This window comes from Stegodyphus dumicola, chromosome 2 (genome assembly GCF_044657685.1).
Source record: "Stegodyphus dumicola isolate Sdum_Otavi_A_Nest chromosome 2, ASM4465768v1".
Taxonomy (NCBI): domain Eukaryota; kingdom Metazoa; phylum Arthropoda; class Arachnida; order Araneae; family Eresidae; genus Stegodyphus; species Stegodyphus dumicola.
This window is the reverse complement of record NC_140769.1, coordinates 285,234,702-285,259,741: the sequence shown is the minus strand read 5'-3', so window position 1 is coordinate 285,259,741 and position 25,040 is coordinate 285,234,702. Positions and strand designations below refer to the sequence as shown.

General features: G+C 33.4%; 1 protein-coding gene across 1 annotated transcript in view; it reads left to right on the top strand.

The window, feature by feature from the left end:
* Positions 1–3,585: 3,585 nt before the first annotated feature.
* LOC118183050 (zinc finger protein ush-like) overlaps positions 3,586–25,040 on the top strand; it is a 215,071-nt gene continuing 193,616 nt past the window's right edge. Inside the window, exon 1 of the mRNA XM_085812239.1 lies at positions 3,586–3,744. Coding sequence (XP_085668365.1) covers positions 3,705–3,744 — 40 coding nt within the window. The 5' untranslated portion in view covers positions 3,586–3,704. The remainder of the gene's footprint in view (positions 3,745–25,040) is intronic.

The window sequence follows — 25,040 nt, the reverse complement described above, 5'->3', positions numbered from 1 at the left end:
CTGAAAGGTTTCAGATTTTAAATTACTTCTAAAGGGACTTTTTTTAATGTTTTGTGTGTTACCTTTATTTATTAAATATCATGTTCTTTGCCCTTATACCATAAAATTCATTTCAACAGCAATAAATAACAGCAAATAATTTTAATTTAAATTGTATCTTTAAAATTTCCGATACACAGTTCCGCGCGATGAAAAGGTTCCCCCCCCCGTAGAGTGTTGCCATTGCTCGCATTTAAATCGTCGAGTTTGTTACTAGAAATTCGTTAAAGATTTACAAAATATGAAATCGATCATAAAACAAATTCCAAATTTCAAATTTGGCTTTCCATATGCTATATTCAAAATTGGATAGCTCTAGGTACCCTTGTTTTTTCCAATGCGAGAAACATACATACATTTATGCAGATTATTCATTATTTAATTTCCTCAAATATAATGCAGGACTCTAACATTGGGTGGCAACACTTTTAAAAGTGATACGCCGTTTATAGTGATTCGATGCAAGATCGCAAAACGAAAACAATAGTCCTTCAAGGATAAAGCCCCTTTGGAATAATTATATATTCATTCTGAACTCCTAGGCAGAAACATAATTAATTTGTTACAATAGTCCTTCAAGGATAAAGCCCCTTTGGAATAATTATATATTCATTCTGAACTCCTAGGCAGAAACATAATTAATTTGTTACAATAGTCCTTCAAGGATAAAGCCCCTTTGGAATAATTATATATTCATTCTGAACTCCTAGGCAGAAACATAATTAATTTGAACAATGTAAAAGCACACGCGGGTTTTATTGGAAATGAAAAGGTATTGGCCAAAGCGGCTGTTACACAAAAGGACATCGAAATCATTGAGCTGCAGGGGTCGAAGGGTAAGGCCGCGACCCTTATGAAGAATTATACCTACAAATTATGGAAAGAAAAATGGTAAATGCTCAATAAAAATAAAAATGTGTGAGAATGGTAACAGTAAAAAAAGAACAAACATACAGTGTCATAAATTTAAATCAAATTTTAATAGGGTATGGTTGTTTTCCCTCGTACTTTAAAAAGATTTAATCTTCAAAACTCCGACCAATGCGGCAGCACCAGTCCAATTGGAGATGCTAAATACTTCGTGGAGACTTACCCACTTTTAAACGATATAAATAAAGATTTTATTATAAATTCAACTTTTAACTTGGAATAGAATTTATCAAATTTTGACAACACTATATAAGGCCATTTGTGGTCAGGTGTGGTCTGCTCCCCGCAGACAAACACTATTTGAATATATTGTTAGATACGGAAGCTATTTAATAATTTTAAAAATAAAAGATAGACATCTTAAGGGTATAATATTTCATATAGAGTTCCTTCTGTGAGCAACAGCACGACATTTTCGAGCCTCTGAAATATAACATTTTGACTTGGGTTCGATGTTTGGCAAATTTTCGGCTAGGCCAGGTTTTGATCGATAGCCTCTAGTATTGTGAATTTGAGCCTTTCTTTAAAAAGTTTCCCATGAACGCATCCCTTCGCTTAGGCAGATAACCATAATGTGCATAATTTAGTAAACTCGAACCCCATTTGTGAGGCATGTTTTCCTTAGAAAATCCTCCACGCAGTATTTTTCTTTCGGGCAGAAATCTCCTTGAGTGCTTAGCTATAAGCAGTTAAATCAGATATTTATTCATAATGCTGTCACCCAGACGGTATAGTGGTTAGGGGGAGCCCACTACGGTACCGAAGGGCCTGAGTTCGAATCCCGGAGAAGACGGGGATGTTTGTAAATGTATACTGTCGGTGCGGCATGGCGGCACTCTAAATATGCGGCGAGCCGAAAGTCCTCTCGTGTGGTTTGGTGGAAGGGGAGAGGCGTGGGAGATCCGCGGATACCCCCGGGGTGCATATATATTCCTGACTCTAAACGAAAAGCCACTTCAGTTTTATATAATGACATTTTACAAAAACGGAGACTCGCCTGGGAATCGTCCGATAAAAATCATGGACTATTAAAAAATATTACTAAGGGAAAAAAATGGATATTTTTAAAGATATGGATGTAAACCAAATTTTAACAGAACACGGTCGATTCCCAGCTTACTTAAAAAGGTTTGGCTTTCAAGATAATGAAAAGTGTAATTTGTGCAATGTAATTGGAGATTCACAACATTTTTTTGAGGACTGCGTTATTACTGGGAGAGCAAGGAAAAAATATGAAAAGTTTTATTGCAGTGATTTTAGAAAAAATCATAAGAACTTTGAAGAATATTGTAGAGAAATAATGAGGATCTTAAATACAACTAAAAAAAGCCATAGGAATTAATGAATGAGTGATGCGTTTGTCTTTTGTGTGAATATTTGTTTTACGTGTTGTTTTATTCTAAGTTCCTAACAGTTTTTTATTATTTTATTATGTTCGTTTATGTGAATGTATTAGGTCCAGTGATAAAATGAATTTCACTGGTCGTATTTATTATTTTGTTTAGTTTACATTATACTAACCTTTTTAGTTACTCGGTTCCCGAAGTTATTGGTTTTCCGGGGCTTGTAGTACTAGATTATTTTTGTTGTTTTCTTTATATCTTTGATTCGAGCACGGCCGGATCGCTGGCTCCTCGTTTGTTGTTGGATGGGCTGGCTCCTGTTACAAGCTATATGACCAAGCTGTCTTGGTTAGGTGGGCTGGGGGCTGTGCCTCGTTACTTTACCCCCGGGGTGCACAAAATTGGGGGGATTAGAAGTTCAACCTCTCTTCGGAGTAGGCTCTGGCAATCATTGTTCCATGTAATGTGGACAAAACAACTACTTACAACTACTTATAATGCTTTTTAAACGAAAATAAATTAACTAAATATTAAATAAAATAAGCATTGAGAGCCTTAAGCCGGAAATAAACTGTTGAAACAAAAGCGGAAGATGATTTACACTCATGCACACTCTTACATAGGATGCGAGACGTAAGAAATTAACGACATTTAATTTATCTTAATCACATGATAATAAATGTTCATTTACATTTATAAACAGATAAAGATAAATATAACTTCTGGTTAATAAAAGTAAACGTAAGAAAAAATTATTATACTTTCAAAATAAATTTATAAAGCACTAAAGCTTCTTCTGCAACTTCAGATAAAGAGTCACTATCGTAAATCAAGAGGTGTAAGAGAAGTATTCCTACATCTAAATATAGTCTATTCCTTAACGAAACAGAATACACAAATCAAAATTAAATTACATTTTATCGCTAAAATTAAAGCGATTAATAATTAATACTGACAGCAATGAGTTTTCTCGTTGCTCTTTTTTTTTAAGGATTATGATCTTAGATGCTGCATGTTAACTCCCCCCCCCCGCTGAAGAAGTTAACCCGTGTATATAAAAGACGTTTAAATAACTGGTATTACTCAAATTATGTATAATTATCTCGAAATAAAAGAATAAATGGAATTTGAAAAACATTTGTAATATTTATCATCTAAAAATCATCCCATTGGCATGTTTGGCGATCTTTCTTAAAACTATCGGAGGTGTTACTAACTTGGCTGCATTTTCGCTTATTTGGCGATTTTCGTTTGTCTGTTGTTCGTAGACGTAGCTCATTACGTTCAGTAACCTGCGACTAGAGCGGTTGTCACGGGATACAGCACAGAGTAACCGCTTCCGATGGTGGTGGTGTTTATAATAACGTGGATGTCTGGGTTAAGCCTAATCTCATGTCGCGGAGAAAACAACCAAACCCGAAGCCAGCGAAAAGTAAGCTAAACCTAAAAATTTCTCTTTCCGGCTTTTCATTTTATCATTTCTTTCTCCTCTGCATTCAACGCTTATCTTCGAACTCAGTTTCGCGCCAAAGTGAGCGGTAGCATCGCACCGTTGTTTATGTACATTTTGTTTGAGTTTGTCTTTTTTTTTTTTTTTTTTTTTTCCCTCTTGTCGTCTTGGAGAAAGTATCTGATTCAGTTTCTTATTTTAAAAGGAAAATATAAACAAAAATGTTTATTTATTTATGTTTATTTTCGCTCCCTCCAACAATATACAGTTTTTGGAATGATATTATAATACGAAATCATGAAAGGGATTGAAAACGAGGAGATTCGTTTTCCTAGCTAATATTCTGTTTCAATTTTCGGCGAAAATTAAGCATTTCAAATATACAAAATGGCGTGATAATTTAAAGCGCTGACAGGCCTTTTTTTAAATAAATAACTTTCATTTTAACGTAAGCATTATTTCTCAAAAAATGTTTTAGATTTTGAAGATTAATTAATTTTTATTCAAAATTACCGCAAACTGTTCTTCCGATTCATGTATTCAAAACGTTCCAAAAGACACAAGAACTTTTTAAAATTCTTAAACTTAGAATTTTATTTTATATTCTGCATTTTTGATTTTAATTAAATTTTAACTACAGCTTTTGGTACAGAATTACTAAATTAATTCTAATTTAAAGGCATATTTTAAAAATTTCCCTTAAATATGTTTTTTTCAAAATGATTATTGAACATCCCCCCCCTGAGTCACGTAAAAACTTTTTTTTATACCGTTGCACGTATGTGTAATACATTAATTAAATATATTTATGCATGCATGTATGTATATTTGTTCCTCGTATTATAGAAACACGGCGGCAACAGAATTTTGTCCCTCACTCGAACATGTACACCTCAAAACCTAAATTTTGAATTTCGAATTTTTGTTTGTTTATTTTATTTCATATTCAAATTTCGGATACCATAAATTCGGAAATTACGGAAAAATTTCGGATACGGTTTTCAACGGAAATATCCGCTTAAACCGTTCTCGAACTCATTTGGACTATTTTTTTTTTTTTTTTTTTTTTTTTTTTTTTTTGTGCGCTGTCTGTAAGTATGGACAGTGTAAAGGACTCTTTTCCAAAACGGACTGTAAAATGGATCTTTTTGTGATGTCTGCACGCAGAGGCTTAGCTAGGGCTTTCAGTGCCTGGGGAAAACTGAAGATTTTCCGAACTTTTGTGTGTGCCAAGAATGGAAAACATTTCATTCTAAAATTTTGGGGAAAACTGAAGATTTTGCGAACTTTTGTGTGGACCACGAACGGAAAACATTTCATTCTAAAATTTTGGGGAAAACTGAAGAGTTTGCGCCCCTTTGTGTGTGCCAAGCAGGGAAAACATTTCATTCTAAAATTTTGGGAAAAAACTGAAGATTTTGCGTCCCTTTGTGTGTGCCATGAATGGAAAGCATTTCATTCTAAAAATTTGGGGAAAACTTAAGATTTTGCGCCCCTTTTGGGTGTGCCAAGAATGGAAAACATTTCATTCTAAAATTTTGGGGAAAACTGAAGATTTTGCGCCCCTTTTGGGTGTGCCAAGAATGGAAAACATTTCATTCTAAAATTTTGTGGAAAACTGAAGATTTTGCGCCCCTGTGTGTGTGCCAAGTATGGAAAACATTTCATTCTAAAATTTTGTAACATCAATTTGGCGCCCCCTGGATGCTGCGCCCATGAACAGATGTTTCCCCTTGCCCCCCTAGCTACGCCACTGTCTGCAAGCACATACCTACGTATGTATTTCGCATAACTCAAAAACGATTAGATAAAACGTTGAAATTTTGCATCGGGACTGCTATAACATCTAGTTGCACACCTCGCTTTTTTATTGCAATCCGCAGTACGCAAAATAGATAAATAATTTTAATCTTATCTCATGAAATAGTTATTATAGGAAAGAAAAATATATAAAATATTTTTTTTTTTAAATCTGAAGGCTTTCAGATTTTATATTACGCTTAAATAGACGTTTTGTGTGTTACTTTATTCATTAAATATCAATGTTCTTCGCACTAAATCATAAAATTCAATTCAACAGCAGTATCGCAAAATATTTAAAAAGAGCATATCTTTAGAATTTCTGATATACAATCTCGTGTGCTTGAGGTAAATTTGCCCCCCCCCTCCGTGCAGTGTTCCCATTGCTCGCTTGGAAATCCTTGAGTTTGCCAATCAAAAATTCGTTAAAATTTTACGAAATATGAAATAGGTAATAAAACAAATTACAAATTTGGGCTTCCAGATGCCCATATTTGAGTGGAGGGCTATGTTATTCAAAACTGGATAGCTGTAGGTACCGTTGTTTTTTCACAATGCGAGAAACATACTGTTGCATGCTTACGGGTTCGTAATAGATTGAATGCGCAAGTCCGATAATAAGTTAATATAAACAGAAATATATCAGAACTCTGTAATTTCCGTCAGAGATATTCGTGCATGTGTTCGTAATATCAAGCAATATAAACATAGTTATGCTTCAAACTACTAAAAACATAAAAATAAAACTGAATGAAAAGCGCAACTAAAGAGAAAGCTAAATCTGATATCTCAGTTCATGCAGAACTAAGCAATTCGCAACTGTTTTCCGCTTTTTAGTTTTCAACCGGTCGCGAGATATTTTATAGTATTTTATGTTTCCCGAAATGCAAACAGCATTGGATTGAATATAAAGCATTCTTTATTGATCTTGTTTTCGTTTGGTTTATTTAATTGTGTCAAAGCTTTCGAGGGCTATGTGTCTAAGGGAAGGGATGCCTTCGTGGAGGACTTTCTAAGAGAAACTACGGATTCGCAGCTATCCAGTTATACAATCACTCCAGATGAGCGGGAAGTAATTGAAAATTTATTGTAATTAATAAAAACGTCCAGCAAAATATATAGCTGTAAATAATTCAAGCAAAACATGGATATTAAAGAACATATCAGAAACATAGATATTAAGGAAAACATAGATATTCCTCTTTAGCTCAAGATAAAACAACGTAATTTCTCAAAACCGCTCACGGAGTAAACGTTGAAGCCTAATTCAATTACTTCGAGCCGCAAACATTCACAGCTGAATCACACAGCTCTTCCCAGTTCTGGGAACCGCACCCATATGGTAGCGCACGGCATCTAGAAAACGATCATGGAATCCTGAAAATGCGCCCTCCTGAACCATCCAGAAAATCGCCAAACTGACGAAAAACTTTTAACTCGTTCAGTGCCGCTTCCTACTTTACTTGAGCTTACAGACACAATAACACGCCGAATAAATACTAATTCAGAAGTCAAACAACAAAAATCAGCGTTATATTTACAAAAATATTATTTGTAAATATAACGCTGATTTTTGTTGTTTGACTTCTGAATTGAGCTTTACAGAGTTAAAACTCGGCACTGAACTGGTTAAAAATCGCCTACTTGGCGACAGTAACTCTTGCTAGAGCTCCCGTGCCCAACTCCCACGCCCCAGCCGAGCCGCCTTTACGAGACAAATGCCACCTCACTAAAAAACGAAAGATCCACCCAAGGAATGAGCATGACTCATGAATTCAACCATAGACAAAATAAACCCCAGAACGTTCACCCTAAAAGCAACAAATACACGAATAACCAAACAAAATAATTCATTGCATTACAACAACATAGAAAAACAACAATGCAATGAAAGGAATTCATTGTATTACAACAACATAGAAAAACAACAATGCAATCAAATGAATTCAAAATATTTACGAAAATTTACAACAATGATCATTTAATTTTATTTCCAAAAATGTATTTGTGTCTTTTGTAATTAAGTAGTTCAAAGTGTAATCTCTGTAGACTATGTAATTATGTTCTCGAAAATAAGTTTCTTCTTATTTTCATCCTATATATCAAGACTATATATATAAGCCATATACGTACCTATATAGGCCATATACGTGAAACTGTCTTAATATGTATATCCCCACTACCTTGCGAAACGCCTTCAAAAGTAAAGCCGGTCAGTTCCATCTTAAGTCATTCGGCAAAAAACAATGAAATCACGATGCTTCAAATGTTTGTATCAATTTATTGTTATACTCTGTTTGGCAACACTATTCAATCAAATGTATCGCAGTGATACTTTTCATTTTTAAGCGGCTTCTATTGTTGCAGTAACAAACAATCCTATGTTTTAATCTAAAAGATAAATTTGAAGTCAATAAGCGTTTGATTGTTTTCGGTGGCAACAGAAAGTTAAATTAATAAAAGCTTATTTCAGTGTCTGGTGAAAGGGAGGACGCGAGACTGGAAATCTCGTTCAAATATCATTAACCGAAATTATCTCGATGATGTTATTTATAACCAACGTATCTTTGGTATTGCCATATCTGATAAGAATTTCATTTATCTCAAATGACCAAGTTACATCTACATAAACAGGATACCAGCAAATGAAGAGAAAGCCCGATATTAAATTAAATCTGATTTGGCACGCTAATGTTAATATATCTCTGTATGTATGCATAGATTTCAAACGGAGGTAATTCAGAAAATTAGAACTACGGAAGTATGGCCAGCTCAACTCAGCTATTAACAGCTCAACATAAGCATCTTCAAATGGTTAACTTGAAAATAATTCAATTCATATGAATGTAGGTGTGAACCTAAATACGACTGTGCTTTTTGATACTGCATGCTATAGGATGAGGTATGCGACAAAAGTAGAAATAAGAACAGAATGAAAATATTCTTAACATTAAATACACCTAAGAAATATTCTGGGAAAAAAAAAAAAAAAAAAAACTGAAAGCTTTCAGATTTTATATTACGTTTAAAGGGGCTTTTTTTTTTTTTAACGTTTTGTGCGTTACTTATTAAATATCATGTTCCTTGCACTAAAAGGCCTTTTTTTTTCGGTACGTTTAAAAGCTTCCAACTTGAAACCTTTTGAAATTGCCTGTATGAAGGTACATTTTTGAGTAAAATTTCAGAATTCTAATAAAATATAATGTCGGAGAAATCTGGAAATTACTGAATAAAAACAATTTTCCTCCAGGAATGTAGATTAACCCTTTCCGCCACGCTACCTTTTAAAGTCGGAGTTTTGATATATATATATATATATATATATATATATCAAAACTCCTAATAACTCCTATATATATATATATATATAAAGGGTAGGCAGTCTAATTAGGCCTAGAGGAGTACACAAGTAAAATTTTGTGAAGATAGCACTTATCGTTTTAGTTCTGTGGGTGTGCCCAAAGTGCCACACTGATTGAATAGAGCTTCGGAAAGAGTTCTGAAACGAGCATTGTTGTCAATGAAGCAAAGAATACAGACTCTCAGTTGCCCTAGATTATCGGTGAGCCCGGTCTGGGCACACCTAGGGTTCGCCGTTTGATTTTAGGCAAGATTTCAAGGTAAAAATTTAAAACTAACATAGAATAAGGAGATTAGCATACAGCCAAAAAAGCAACATAGAAATTTATTTTCAAACAATTCCTTTTATACCCTAAAAAAATCTGGAAGATTTCTTTGAAAAATGAGGGTCTTAAAAAATTAACATGGCTAAAATATATGGACTGGTTTGTGTTGAGCTGCCATCTACTATAAATAAAGAAGGTTATAGTATTATTTATAGTAACCTATAAATCCTTTTTGATTTAATTTTTCTGTGCGTACAGAAGGAAGATTTTAGGTGTGTCCAGACCGACAAGTTCTTTAACGAAGAAACACCGTCTGTATTCTTCTTTCCTAAATCTCTTTATCTTATGCACTGCAGTCAGAGTTAAGGTTTTGGCTGGCTTCCGAACTTTTACCACAAGTATTTTCATCTCTCTTTTTAAAACTTGCAGAGATCTAAATAAGTCAAGGTTGGAAAGCGGTTTCTTTCTAGTTTTATGCTTGAGAAAAATCAAGAATTACATGTCTTCGGAAAATTTAGCTTATTTTGTATTTTCGACGATTTTCCTTCCTTTTATCAGTATAACAACTTCCTTCAAGTCAACTCTTTAAAATATTATTTAGACTCGTTCACTAAATTTATAAAACTCTTTTACAGTATTGTCATAATTTTATATCCCATTTTGGTAGAGAATTTTGATATTATTGATAATATTTATTTCCAGAATTTGGGAATCGATAGGAATTGAATACATTTATAAGCAATTTCCAGTTTCCTAGTTTTTTATCCCGAACAGAAGGTCTGCAATTCTAATCCCGATGGGAGTTTCGCTGATTTTTCATGTTTCCTGCTCCAGAATAAGACTAATGACTTCACAGTGGCGGCCGAACTAAAATGTTGGCAAAATTTTGTCAACAGTCGTGTTGTCCTGCAATTGGAAGGGAATGTCAGGAATTTTATCCTTCCTTATTGCGTGCCTTCACGTTGTAATTGACTGGAAGCACGTCCGCCTAATCGGAGGAATTTCTAATTGCGTGATGAATCTTACATAAATGCTTACACAGAATAGATATTACGGTACAAAATGCTATTGAAGCCATGTTATTCACTTAAAATTATTAATTCAATGAGAAAATTGATTTTCAGCGTAATGAGTAAGATGCTGTGGCAATTAGTACATGGTTGGATTTACTAACTGGTTGGATTCAATAAATTAAATTTTTTTTTTCAATGTATCTATCTAACTACAATATTCTTTTAGAGAAAAAAAAAATTAATTAAGCTTTTGCATAGAAACCTTCAGGTGCAAAAACCTACATTTTGGTTTAAAGTCCTTTTATTTCCGCGCACTAAGTAAAGAATTATTATAATCATGAAAAATATCCGGTATCATATTTCAAAGAAAATACCATTTTAACCGCTTTCGAATCTATTTGAACGTTATTTTCCTGTGATACGGACAGAATAAGTACGTATCTATGTATCTCGCATAACTAAAAAAAAAGTAGCCTCAGAACGGTGAAATCTGTATATGGGACTGCTATAACAGGTAGTTGTGCACCTCCCCATTTGGTTGCAATCGGCCTCACGAAACATATATAAACGTATACATATATCTGTATGAGCTATTTTATTTTTATTCTTACATGTTGGTAAATTGTGCATTTTTTCCTTTAAAAGCGATTGAATTATGTTGTTCTTTTTTCAGGTTTTAATGCTTTTAGTTAATGTGCATGTATTAGTCGCAGAATTATCAACAATTTAAAAGTTTTTAAATAGTACTATGCTTAACGGGGTCAACATTTGTTACTATGAGTTGTTTCTTAGTTTGTGCATTAACTTCAGAGTATGTGTAAAGTGGGACCAAAAGTAAACTTTCAATTTTGTGCACCAAAAAATCTGTCATCCCGCCCGCTCACCTAATTGCTTGTTTTTGCGTAGAAACTGTAATTTTAATTGCAAATTTTTTTTAATTGTTTTAACTGTATTTGGTGTTTTATGTTTTTCTACATCTTCAATTTTTAATGAAGATATTTTGAGTTTTTATGTATTTTTGCCTTGCCAAGAAGCGGGAACTGAATGAATTGAATGAGAAATATATCTGTAATGAAATTCGAAGAAATAAGTTTAAATGGAGGGCAGGAAAAACATGTAAGAAGTCATACGGTGTCCATATCAATATTTTTATTATACTTTCTCTTTTGCATAAATCGGTAGAGTCGCTGAACACTGGTAGTTTGGTCCGAGGTTCGAATCCCGCGAACGGGCTGGCCGCATGGGTGTTTTTGTGGTTTTCCCCATGTGTAACGTGTATTCGAGCCAGTTTCCCTTAGGAAGTCCTCCACGAAGGCATCCCTTCCCTTAGGCAGATATCCCTCGAGGCTTTGCCGTAATTAAATAACCTAACCTAACCTTTTGCATAAATCAATAAGTTTCGCTGTTTTATGATATTTATTTCACTTAAGGAAATATACACATTTTAAAAACAAAAATTGTCGGATATAAGTTGTATAAATGAATTGTATGTCTACAAATGATTATTATGGATATTAGCAGTTGACTTATAGTAAAGCAGTCGAAAGTTCGTAAAATACTGTTAAGCCGGAAGTTGTCTGTAGAGGTTGGTCGTAGGAAACCCTCGGATTCATCCCACGGGGGATTCTCCTTCTAAAGCGGGAAGAAGCAGGATTAAATTCTTTTTAAAGGCAACGTTTATCGTGGCTAATCCAAGGCAATATTTATCATGGCTAAGAGGCAGGCGCAACCTTTACCTCTTAGACACTACAAAATCTTGGATCTGATTTTGTTGCAGTTTCAAGATAAGGAGGATTAGAAATAAAAATAACAAAATGTTTAAAAAATCAAAATAAGAAACAGTGAAGGAAGAAATTATGAAAAGTTAAAAGAAGAAATCATAAAACGAAGAAACAAACTAATATACCAAAACTGGGAATCAAAAGAATTAAATATGAATTAGAGCACCTTAGAGAAAAATCGCAAGTAGTTTAGAAGTAATTAAAAGGCAATAAAAATTTAAACAACAGAAAATAAACAGAACGTCTTTCAAATTTTCAATCGCAGTCTTAATACACAACCGAAGAGCTAAGTTTGTTTGCAGTAGCTTTGGTCATGTGATGTCTGACGTCATTCAAATGCATTTCATTAAAGAAAGATAGCATACTTGTACAGGCTTTTCATTCAAATTGATTTCCTATCTTCTTCATTACTTAACATTTTGTTTATCAGACCATCTATTCATCTGTTTTATATCGGATTAATCGAATCGCTGGAGTTTCACGGGAGGTGCACGTTGCGGCCTGGTTGAAATCACGTGACCTTAACAGACTAAAAATTTTGAATGAAAGCATGATGCGAAGCCAATACAATCCCTTGACGAAACAAGTCCAATAAAAGGAATCTCAACGTTTCCAATCATGTTATACTCTTTTCTCCTCCTTCACCGCGTGTTTTCGTGATGTACAGTAAGACCCCGCTTAACGCGGGGGATACGTTCCATCGAAGTAGAGCGTAATGCGAAACAGCGCTAAGCGAGGCTATCTTAACATGTAAATAATGGGGTTAGGGGAAGACGGATAAAAAATGGTTAAGCATTAAATTTAATAATGTTTTCTTTAATAAAAATAAAATCAAACATTTATTTCTTACAAAAATAAAAACAATATAAACGCATATACTTTTAAAAACAAATAAAATTCTCAGTCAGATCATTCAGTGTATTCTGGGTTTCCAATTTTCTGCCTTTTTGTGAAGAAGGCATTATGATAGATTGGCTTAATGGCATATTGCGTTCAATTTCGTCGTCAATCCATATAGACAGTCGTTTTCCCATTTCCTCTATAATGTTATTTCTAACGGGTAATTCTAGTTGCAGAGCTCGACGTAGTTGCAGTTGCCGATGACAGTATTTTTTCTTTATTCTTAAGAATTGTCCTTATTGTTGAAGTTGCCAAAATCAATGCAGCACTAATTTGAGATTGACGTTCACCAGAATCTAATCTTCTAACCACTTGCATTTGAGTTTCCAGTGAAATGCTTTTTCTGGTTGCTTTCTTTTCTTGTTTTTTATTATCACCCATGATAAAAACTAAAGATCATACATAATATTTGTCACTGTATACACTTAATCGTTATAGTATTATATATCAAATTTAAACTTACAATAATGTCAACAAATGTTGTTTCAAATGATAAAAAGCAAGAAACACAACTACACTGTTTCGGATATGTTATTTGGAAACCTAGCGCTGCGCACAATTTCGGAGAATCCCCGGGTTGAAATAAAAGAGCGCTAAACCGAAACAGCGCTAAACGAAACAGCGCTAAACGAAACAGCGTTAAGCGGGGTCTTACTGTAATTGGAACGTTCGACTAGCAATCGTAACGTCATTCGAATAAACAGCGAGAGCTAGCTGATTTTCTCACGTTTCTTGCTCCAAAGTAAAGCTACCGACTCTACAAAGGGACTTTACTGGCCTCTTAACGTCCGCTAAGGGTTTTTTAATATGTACTGAGCGCCGCCTGAGACACGGAGGTAAGAAAGGAAGGAGTGGCCAACCGGCACTAGAAATGAAGCACTGCTTCGAAGCTTCGGTCACTAGATGGGGTGTTCTTTGTTTACATTCAGAAGCTCGCTTGACAATGTTCTGATAGTATTTCGACACACGACAGTTCCATACAAATCGAAAAAGGGACACTTTCGCATGAAAGAAACATTCATAGTGTGATGGATAATAGCAATTTGTATAGTTTACTGACATTTACGCAAAAATCGCATCTTGGTTATTTTTCGATAACTAACAACAGCGATTTTGATTATGAATTTGTTTTATAAAATTCTAAGCTGTTGAACTACAAAAATATAGATTTTAACAAAACTGTTATACTTAAAAGAATGAAAAATACCTTACGATACTCTTGATAGAGTATTCGCTACTTTTATTTTATGTTCCAAACGCCAAAATGTTTTAAATAAAATAAATTTTTTTCACATCCATATATTATTGTAACATGTACCTTTTAAAATTTTTTAGAGGAGAGGCTTTACTGCTGCTCATTTTAAAACTCATCGTTTAAATTTTATATATCTGAAAAATAATCACTTTGAGTTTACACGTTTTACTTATTTGGGTTAATTAAAAATAAAATCCTTATTTTATTCCCTTTCAGAAATGTTCAGAGAAAGTTAAATACTATTTAAAGTATTTCGCTAATTTCTAACAATTATCTAATTTAAAATAAACCGAATAAAGCATTAATTATAAATTGACTTATATTTTTCGATTTAAAAGATGCCTCAGAAGCCAAAAAATCATGTAATATTTAAGAAAGTATTTTAGGAAGACGCTCTATAAATAGAAAAGAAATAATGCATAATTTTAATATTAATAATACAATAAACTTTGATCTTAATTTTTGTACTGTAACCGAATAAAATCGAATTACTTAACATTTTTTTCTAATGTAATTAACGAAAATTTCTGAAAATATTTCATTCAAATTAAACCATTCTGTGAAAACTGTTCTGTGAAAAGTATAGCATTTAATGCGTTCAGAATTAAATGTTGTTTAAAAATGTGTTGTTTTCATATACTTAAGACTGTGAAGTGTTGTAGAAAAAGAAAATATATACATTTAGATGTATATTTACGACGTAATTTCAAAATATTTACATCCGATCGCGTCAAAACCCATTGAACTTAATGGTAAATGACCCAATGTTTTGGTCACCACGTAGGGATCGCCGATGCTTCAGAGCAGGGTACGGGAGAAACCTGTTTAGGGCCACTCCATCTTCCTACCTCCATGGCCTGAGATAACCACTGACCTGATTTTGTTGTAAAAATCTTACAGTGTTAATAGTCATCCTGGCAGAAGGGAATATTTCCTTCGTGTAAAAATATAAATATAAATATTACATGGGCATACACGGCCTGTGTATAATCACAGATCCATACGAACCTCGGACCGAACTACCAGTGTTCAGCGACTTTCCGCTCGGCCGCTGGTGGCCCGAGTTACTGGGAGAAGGAAACGCAGTCGCCAAATCCTGCTGGTGAATTATTATAATTAATCTTATTCTTTTAGTTGAGGAGCTTCTTCGTAGGGTTATTTTTTGGAAGCAGGAAAAGAGACAAAATAAGTGTCGGGAATCGAACTCCGGAACTTCCGATTCTAGCCGGGCGATCTTCCCAACTGCACCACGAAAGCGCGCTCTAGAAAAAGGAGAAAATTCCTTCGAGTTTTGAGGAAAATATTTTATTTAATTATAAAATATACTCTTTGATTTCTTCAGATTTATTTATGTATCGCAATTTTATCTCCAATTACCATTTCTTGGACTGATCCCAAATAAAAAAAGGCCGGGCCTTTCACAGTTGAAAACCACCAAACAAGGAGTAGAATGAAACAAAAACAAAATTCGGAGAAACACAAAAATCCAGGCAAGATAACGCCACCTAAACAAAGCCCACACGTTCTTGTGGAAGAGAGAGAGAGAGCTCCCGCTTTTATCGCACCTATACCCCAACTGATAAAACGAGAAGTCACAGAAGGGAAGGACAAAAGAATAGAAAATATAATCTAAACATGCAGGCATTTTCATTTCCCTAAACATCTCGTGGAAGATTTCGTAACATCTCTCTCTCTCTGTGTCTAGTGTTATCTATCACCGCCATCTTATCTCGGCGGGGAGTCTCAATTGTTTACAGAGAGAACACAGAATAGAACGGTGTCATGCCAACAAAAGGGAGGTACAAGGCAGTTCTCTTTCTAGGGCTGAGTTGCTGTGTTCTGGGCCTTATCTTTTTCCCTTCTGTATTGTTGGAGCGGCTGTGTGTGCCTCTTCGTGTATTGTGGGATGTATGGCAAAATAGGTTTGTTGTGTGCGCGGACTTGAAAGAGCTGGTGTGTGTGTTTTGGCGCGGCTGTTGTTGAGCTTGTTTGGTATGTGTATCCGTTTGGAAAAAACATCTTTCAGCTAGTATTTATTATTTCTTCCAGAAATGTCTCCAGTAGGTTTTTCGTAGAAAGGTTATAAGGTATTTCTCCCGCCTTCCTAGCGCGCCTTCGTGGTGTAGTGGTCAGCACACTGAGCCTGTACTTCAGACGTCCGTGATTCGATTCCCAGCGAAGGCGATTGCTCATTTTTCATCTCGCCTGCTTCCAAAAAAATCTGATGTGTACATCACATGACTTCCATGTACGGAATATTAAATTATGCGCATTTGTTTCTTGCATTTCATTTAAACTTATTGGATTGAATTAAATCTACTTCGCCGACAGCGCATAAAACACAATAGAATAAATGCATTCTTTAAAATTCACTCTAGTATTTGTTTACCATAGCGACACTCTGCTGCTAGATTCACTTAACTGTATTAATAATTATATAACAGTTAACTTATATAATAATTATATAACAGAAACTAAGTTAACTGTTATATAATCCAATAATTAAATATTTCAATAATAACAGTTAAATTATATATTTCGTTCATATTATAACTCATAATGCACAAAATTTATATCATTTAAAGAATAGAATTATCTAATCGTTGCCACATGTTCTATTCAAAAACTATAATAAAGCTAGAATGATGTATAAAAGAAATTAAGCAAACAAAGCAAAAAAGAAACAGTTTTTCACAGACGATTGTGTATTTCTCATTCAATTAATTCAGTTATCACTTTGCGAGAAGGCAAAAATACATAAAAACTCAAAATATCTACATTAAAAATTACGAAGTAAATCTTAAACATTTATTTCCTCGAAAAAATTTCAGAAAGAATTAAGAATGATTTAATTGGCAATAATAAATGAAGGCGTTATCTTTGTTGTTGCAAAGCTAAGTTTCGCTAGATTGGCAACAAATCTAGTCTCCTGTTTCAAATAACCGGCCGCCATTAAAAAAAGGCTTAGGGGCACTTAGACAACTTTAAAATTGTTGATAATTCTAAAATTATTGCATACAAATTTACTAAAGGCATAAAAATCTTAACCGGAAGATAAAAACAACATAATACAATCATTTTTAGAGCAAAAAATGTACAATTTACAAACATATAAGAGTAAAGAAACCGAGGTCACTGAGCCGGGTAACAGAGTGGCTATATATATAAATATATTTACATACGTTTGGTGCGGTCGATTGCAACCAAAATACGAAGTGCACATCTACATGTTATAGCAGTCCTATATACAAAATTTCAACGTTCTGAGGCTACTCGTTTTTGAGTTATGCGAGATACGTACGTACGTACGTTCGTACAGACGCCGCGAAAAATTCTCTTCAGAATTAATTTTAAAGCAGTTTTATAATTTTTTTGGAGGAAAAGTGTCTTTTATTCTGTCCTTACCTACAGATATCACGCAAAAACATTGTTAAATTGCATTCGATAGCGGTCAAAATGGATATTTTCGTTGAAATATGCTGCCTGAAACTTTTCGCGATTACAATACTTCCTTTTTACTTCGTACAAGGAAGTAAAAAACAAAAAAATACCTAATGTCTCTACAAGGTTCATTATGAACTATTCCAAATTAGACAGTAATCTAATGGCTTTAAAATTATACTTACAAAAATAAGTAGCCAAGATCAAAACACAGAATATTTCCCAAAGCAGCAAATTAACTTGAAACCCTTTTATCTTAATTTTCTATACTTATTTGTAGAAAATGTAACTTTTGGGCTTCGTTTCTTAATTCGAAGCAGGACTTTTTCCATGTCACGTGTATAGTCCATGTGTTCAGTCCAGATTTGTTGCTTTGGTTTCCTTTTTACTTTCTTTGAGAAACATAAAGTTTAATTTTTAAACTAACAAGGTTTTAAAATTTAACATAACGAGCTTACGAAGCACTAGTTATGTTAAACGCTTAATGTTAATGTTAACTTTTAAAAAGGCAAACATTAGGCGCCGATAGTGAGATCGTAGTTAATATTACCGTTCGGATATTATTATCGAATCGCCGAAGTCTCGTCCGCTTAGACACGAAATTATGGAAAATACATCGTTTACTGTTATCAAAAAGTCGATTAATATTATCAAAATATCTTAGAATGAATATAATTTAACTGAAACAAAGTAATAAATGAAAGATATCAAATAAGGTAACAAGAAATATAATTTTTTTAAAAAAAAGTCAATTCCTACTTAAGACAACAAAGAAAAATTGTAAAAATACGAAAAAAAAAAAAAAAATAAAAAAACTTTAATATGGAAAAAATCTGTATTAACATCAAGTGTCATCCACTGCATGTTTAAAAAATGTATTTGAACTTGAGTGGATAAATAAAAAGTATTTTATTAACGATTGATATTTTGTGTGTGTGTGTGTGTGTGTGATTATGGCAAAGCCTCAAAGCCTCAAAGGCTATCTGCCTAAGGGGAGGGATGCCTTCGTGGAGGACTTTCTAAGGGAAACTGGCTCGTATACACGTTACACATGGGGAAAACCACGAAAACACCCATGCAGCCAGCCCGTTCGCGGGATTCGAACCTCGGACCGAACTACCAGTGTTCAGCGACTTTACCGCTCGGCCGCTGGTGGGCGATCGATATTTTGAACAAGATAATAGGGAGAGTGTGAGCTAATAGTAGGAATTTAAAAAGAGTACAAAAATTGGCAAATGACATAGACATGCAGCCAAGTAACGGATTAGGTACCCAAGCAGCTTGGTTTTGATGTAAGGCAACCATGTGCAAATGAGCTTAAACGACTGATTGAACTGTTTAACGGAGCACATTGGCGTATCTAAATAAAATGGCGCTCGTGGCAAGAATTTTAACTGCCCCTAATTTGTGTGCAAAAATTTTTTCTAAAGCCTTACCTCAAGTATCAAAATTGTGATGTGAATGATCCAGAAACAAGAACTTTTTACTGATTGGACTCCCATCTTAATAGGACTCTAAAATTGTGCAATTATTTTAAAAGAATATAGTCTTTAAAATTATTCCTGAATTCAAAATTTTACGACTTATAATTTTTTAATTGTTCAAAAACTTATGTTTGGTATTTTCAAAATTATCTTTCTCATATTTTGCTGCTCTAATGCTTTTGCTCTCAAAAAGGCTTCTCAATCGCTCCGACTTTTTCTTTTGACTTTATGTGTAAGATAAAAAAATATGAAAGCAAACTTCTAAATTTAATTTACTATAACCTCATCTCTCTGTCTTAGAAATAGCGCTATAAATCTTATAATTTTTTAATTATAAGATTTATAGCTAAGCTGCGTCATTCAAATTAATCATGCGGTCTTACGTAACGCTTAATGCAGATGTCTCTTGCCCAATCAAAATAATTGTAAATCAAACCCTTTGACTCCCTCCTTCTTCCTTTGCATTACTACTGTGATACTCTCTCTCTTTTCGCTTAAGCTTTCCTCCTGTTAAGACGCTTTGCTGCAATCATTTATGTGCTGCTATGATAGCTTCTTCCAGTACAGTATCACAGACTGCCAAAATATTACATATACATATATGTGATGTACCAGCTTTTGTCCGGAATAAATAGATTGGTGAAGAATCATAGATGTAATCGTAGCTCAAAAGTATCAGACGATAAGTTTAAAAAGCAGGATCCATTTATTATTATTCAGGAGAAATAGCAATTACAAAAATCTGATCTCCTGAGTAAATAAAAAAGAATTACTAATAATCTTTTTGTATGAAGTTTACTGCATCGTTACATTAAAGAAAAGACCCCGATATTCCTTTGCGAGTCCTTTTATAGCCTCTGGAAAGGCGGAGCTTCCAAGAAATGACGTCAGCCTCGTCAGCCATTCCAGTTCGCTTTAAATATCTCCAGAACATTCTATAACTGTACGTGTAGAAAAAGGCGGGAAAAACAACTTGACTACGGGACTGTGGAATTAATTCCACGTACTTTCAAATAAGAGACCGTCGCCATTAAAAATGAAAAGAACATACAGTTAGAATTTCAAGTGTATTCTTGACTATTTATTGGAATTTGGAATTTTATTATTACATATATATATATATATATATATATATATACCTATTCTATTATCCAGAGATATACATATTATTATATTACCAGACATATATATACCCAGACATACATATATACTTGGTACGGCCGACTGCAACTAAAAAGGGAGGTGCACTACTGCGTGTTATAACAACCCTATACAAGTTTTTCAACGATCTAAGGCTAATCATTTTTGAATTATGCGAGATACATACGTACGTACGTACGTAAAGACGCCACAAAACAACCTCTTCTGAATCCATTTTGGAAAAACAAAAGAGTCCTTTATTCTGCCCATACGAACAATTGTCACGCAAAAAATCGCTCAGTTGGATTGGACAGCGGTCAAAATGGATATTTTCATTGAAATATGATGCCGGAAGTTTTTCGTGATTAAGATACTTTAAAAAATTACAAATTTAACAATGTTATACAATAGTAATCACAGAAGAATACCACTGAATGGCAATTTAAAGGGAAGAGGGAACATCGAATAGTTCTGATTTATTTACCGAACGACCCTTCAGGGCGAGTCGAAAATGACATCCGTATCAAAAGTTTGAAATTAAATATCTGTGTCAATTTTTGTCGTACTTTTATCTTTCAAGTCGGAGGAATGGAGTCAAATTTTTACTTCCTTGTACGAAATAAAAAGAGAATTATTGTAATCGTGAAAAGTTTCAGATAGCATATTTCAATGAAAATATCCATTTTGACCGCTATCAAATGCAATTTAACGATGTTTTTGCGGGATATCTGTACGTAAGGACAGAATAAAAGACTCTTTTCCTCCAAAAAAATTACAAAACTGCTTTAAAATTAATTCTGAAGAGAATTTTTCGTGGCGTATGTACGAACGTATGTACGTACGTATCTCGCATAACTCAAAAACGAATAACCTCAGAACGTTGAAATTTTGTATATAGGACTGCTATAACATGTAGATGTGCACCTCGTATTTTGGTAGCAATCGGCCGCACCAAACGTATATAAATATATTTATATGGTATATATTCACTTTGTTACCCGGCTCAGTGATCTAAGTTTCTTTACTCTTATATGTTTGTAAATTGTACATTTTTTGCTTTAAAAATGATTGAATTATGTTGTTTTTATCTCCCGGTTAAGGTTTTTATGCCTTTAGTAAATCTGTATGCAATATTTTTAGAATTATCTACAATTTTAAAGTTGTTTAAGTGCCGCTAAGCCTTTTTTTTTTTTTTTGATGGGGGCCATTGATTGTTTACATTTGAAACAGCAGACTAGTGGATTTGTTGCCAATCTAGATAAACTTAGCTTCGCAACAACAAATGTAAAGCCTTCATTTATTATTGCCAATTAAATCATGTTTAATCCTTTCTGGAATTTTTCGAGGAAATAAGCGTTTAAGATTTACTTCGTAATTTTTAATATAGATATTTTGAGTTTTTACGTATTTTTGCCTTCTCGCGAAGTGAGAACTGAATTAATTAAATGAGAAATACTCAATCGTCTGTGAAAAACTGTTCCTTTTTTTGTTTTGTTTGCTTTATTTCTTTTATACATCGTTTTAGCTTTATTATAGTATTTGAATAGAACATGTGGCAACGATTAGATAATTCTTTAAATGATATAAATTTTGTGCATTCTGAGTTATAATATGAACGAAATATAATACTGTTAAGTGAACCTAGCGTCAGAGTGTCGCTATGGTAAACAAATAAAGTGAATTTGAAAGAATGCATTTATTCTATTGTGTTTCATGCGCTGTCAGCGAAGTAGATTTAATTAAATCCACTAAGTTTAAACGAAAGAAAAAAATGCGTATAATTTAATATTCCGTACAAGTCATGTGGTGTACACATCAGACTTTTTAAACATAAAATGGAGTCAAACTTATATATTTTATGTTTTGTGAGTAGTATAAAATTTTCCTAAACTGTGTAAATAAGTTAGAATTCCTAATTTTTATAATATTGATTTAGAATGCGAAAATGGAAGTCTTTAAATCATTTAAAACATTTTTGTAACTGAAAGTCTATGATGAAACCTTTGTGTAAAATATAGAAAGATTAAGGACTTTTGTGGACATAGTGTAGGGTAACAAATGTATTGTGAGTAGCATTGGGATTTTTTGAGTTATCTCTAATATAAATATCAAAGATGCGGAAATTAATTTTAGGTAAGAAACGGCGTGAGATTACCAAATACTTTTGAAAACACCGAAGCACGTTTTAATACTAGTATACCAGGAATGATGAAGATAAAAAAATTTGGGACACATGATAAGAACTGATAAACGCCTTCGGTATAATGCGGGAAAACCCACGCTTACTCTTCTTCTGCCTATTTTTACATCAAGAAATGCGATATAATTCATGAGTAATGAGCATAGTTATCGCTGTTGCATTAGAGCTAGTAATCCATTTGGCATAATTCATATCCTTATCTACTTGCGGTTTCGGCCGGTTTTTAACGAGATGTGGTTAGGATTTACTGAATTTAATTAAACTTTGGTTTCGTGTAGGAATATAACATTTCTACTTCCTTACGAAACACAAGAAACGTATATATTTTTTTAGGGGGGAGATTTAAATTGCAATAATGATGACGATTTTGTCAGAGAACAGAAAAGTGTTCTAGTTAATCCTGTTCTTCGACAATGGAGAACTATTTGGAAAAGTCCTAAAAATGTTAGATTTTAAATCGGGTGTAACATGAACCATAGTCAAATAATCGAATTGTCAGGTTACTTCAAGATACCCAGGTAAAATTTTTCTTTATATTGTGAAGTACATTCTCATATAGACAATTTCTGTTCTTAGAGCGTGGGATTTTGAACTTTTCTATGACCGAAACAAAATATGAAAATACAAAAACCTGATGTTTAAACCACATGACTTCCTTGCACGGAATATTAAATTATACGCATTTTTCTTGCATTTCATTTAAACTTATTGGATTGAATTAAATATACTTCGTCGATAGCGCATAAACCACAATAGAATAAATGCACTCTTTAAAATTCACTATATTTGTTTACTATAGCTACACTCTGGCGCTAGGTTCATTTAACAGCGTTACATTTCGTCCATATTATAACTCAGAATGAACAAAATTTAGTATATCATTTGAAGGATTATCCTATCGATGCCACATGTTCTATTCAGATACTATAATAAATCTAGAACGATGTATAAAAGAAATTAAGCAAACAAAACAAAAAAGAAACAGTTTTTTACAGACGATTCTAGTATTTCTCATTCAATTAATTCAGTTCTCACTTCCCGACAAGGCAAAAATACATAAGAACTCAAAATACCTATATTAAAATTTACGAAGTAAATCTGAAACATTTCCTCGATCAACAAATCTATTATTCTGTTGTTTCAAATGTAAACAAGCAATGGCCGACATGGCAAAAATTATTAGGCTTAGCGGCACTTAAACAACTTTTAAATTGTTGATAATTCTAAAAATATTGCATGCAGATTTACTAAAGGTATAAAAACCTTAACCGGAAGATAAGAACAACATAATTCAATCATTTTTAAAGAAAAAAAAATGCACAACTTACAAACATATAAGAGTAAAGAAACTGAGATTACTGAGCCGGTTAACAGAGTAGCTATATATATACATATATTTATATATGTTTGGTGCCGCCGATTGCAACCAAAATACGAGGTGTACATCTACATGTTATAGCAGTCCTATATACAAAATTTCAAAGTTCTGAGGCTACTCATTTTTGAGTTATGCGAGATATGTATGTACAGACGAAACGAAAAATTCTCTTCAGAATTCATTTCAAATCAGTTTTATAATTTTATGGGTGGAAAAGTCTTTTATTCTGTCCTTACGTACAAATGTCACTCAAAAACATCGTTAAATTGCATTCGATAGCGGTCAAAATGGATATTTTCGTTGATATATAATGCCCGAAAATTTTCGCGATTACAATACTTCTTTTTTACTTCATACAAGGAAGTAAAAACGTGCACTTTACGCACACACACAAAACAAACAAAAAACAAAACACAAAATAAATAAATTTAAAAAAAAAAAAAAGAATCTGAAATGTTTCAGATTTTAAATTACGTCCAAAGGGGCGTTTTTTAACATTTTGTGTGTTACCTTTCTTTAATAAATATCATGTTCCTCGCACTTAAACCATAAGATCCAGTGCAACAGCAATATCGCAAAATAGTTTTAAAACGAGCCTATCTTTAGAATTTCCGATACAGAGACTAACGCGCTGGAGATAAAAATGTTTTTTCTGCACAACGTTGCCATTGCTCGCTTTGAAATCCTTGAGTTTGTTAATCAAAAATTCGTCAAAGTTTTAAAAAATAGGAAATCGATCATAAAACAAATTTCAAATTTCAAATTTGGTCTTCCACATGCTCATATTCGTTGGAGGATTACGTTATTCAAAATTCGATGACTCTATGTACCGTTGTTTTATCACAATACGAGAAATAGACAATCATTTATGCAGATTTTTCATTATTTAATTTCTTCAAATATAATGCAGGACTCTAACGTTTTATGGCAACAGTTTGAAAAGTGAACCGACATTTATCCGTCCGACGCGAAATGCCAAAACGAAACTAATAGTTCTTCGCGATTCAAATCCCTTTGGACTAATAAAAATAAAAAAATAAATAAAAAGGGGGACAGTTTTATATCTTGCGTTCTACTGGGCCGTTTGACGAAATTTTACTTGCGTTTTCAATGTCTCTAAAGCGCGACTATTAAATTTGCATTTTCAATAACTCGAAGCGCGACCTAAAAATGTTATAAAATATCCGTAATATTAGGTTTTTACATAGAGCATTGCTCTAATGTAGGTATTTTGCCACAAAATTGGACTTTTTCCGAGCT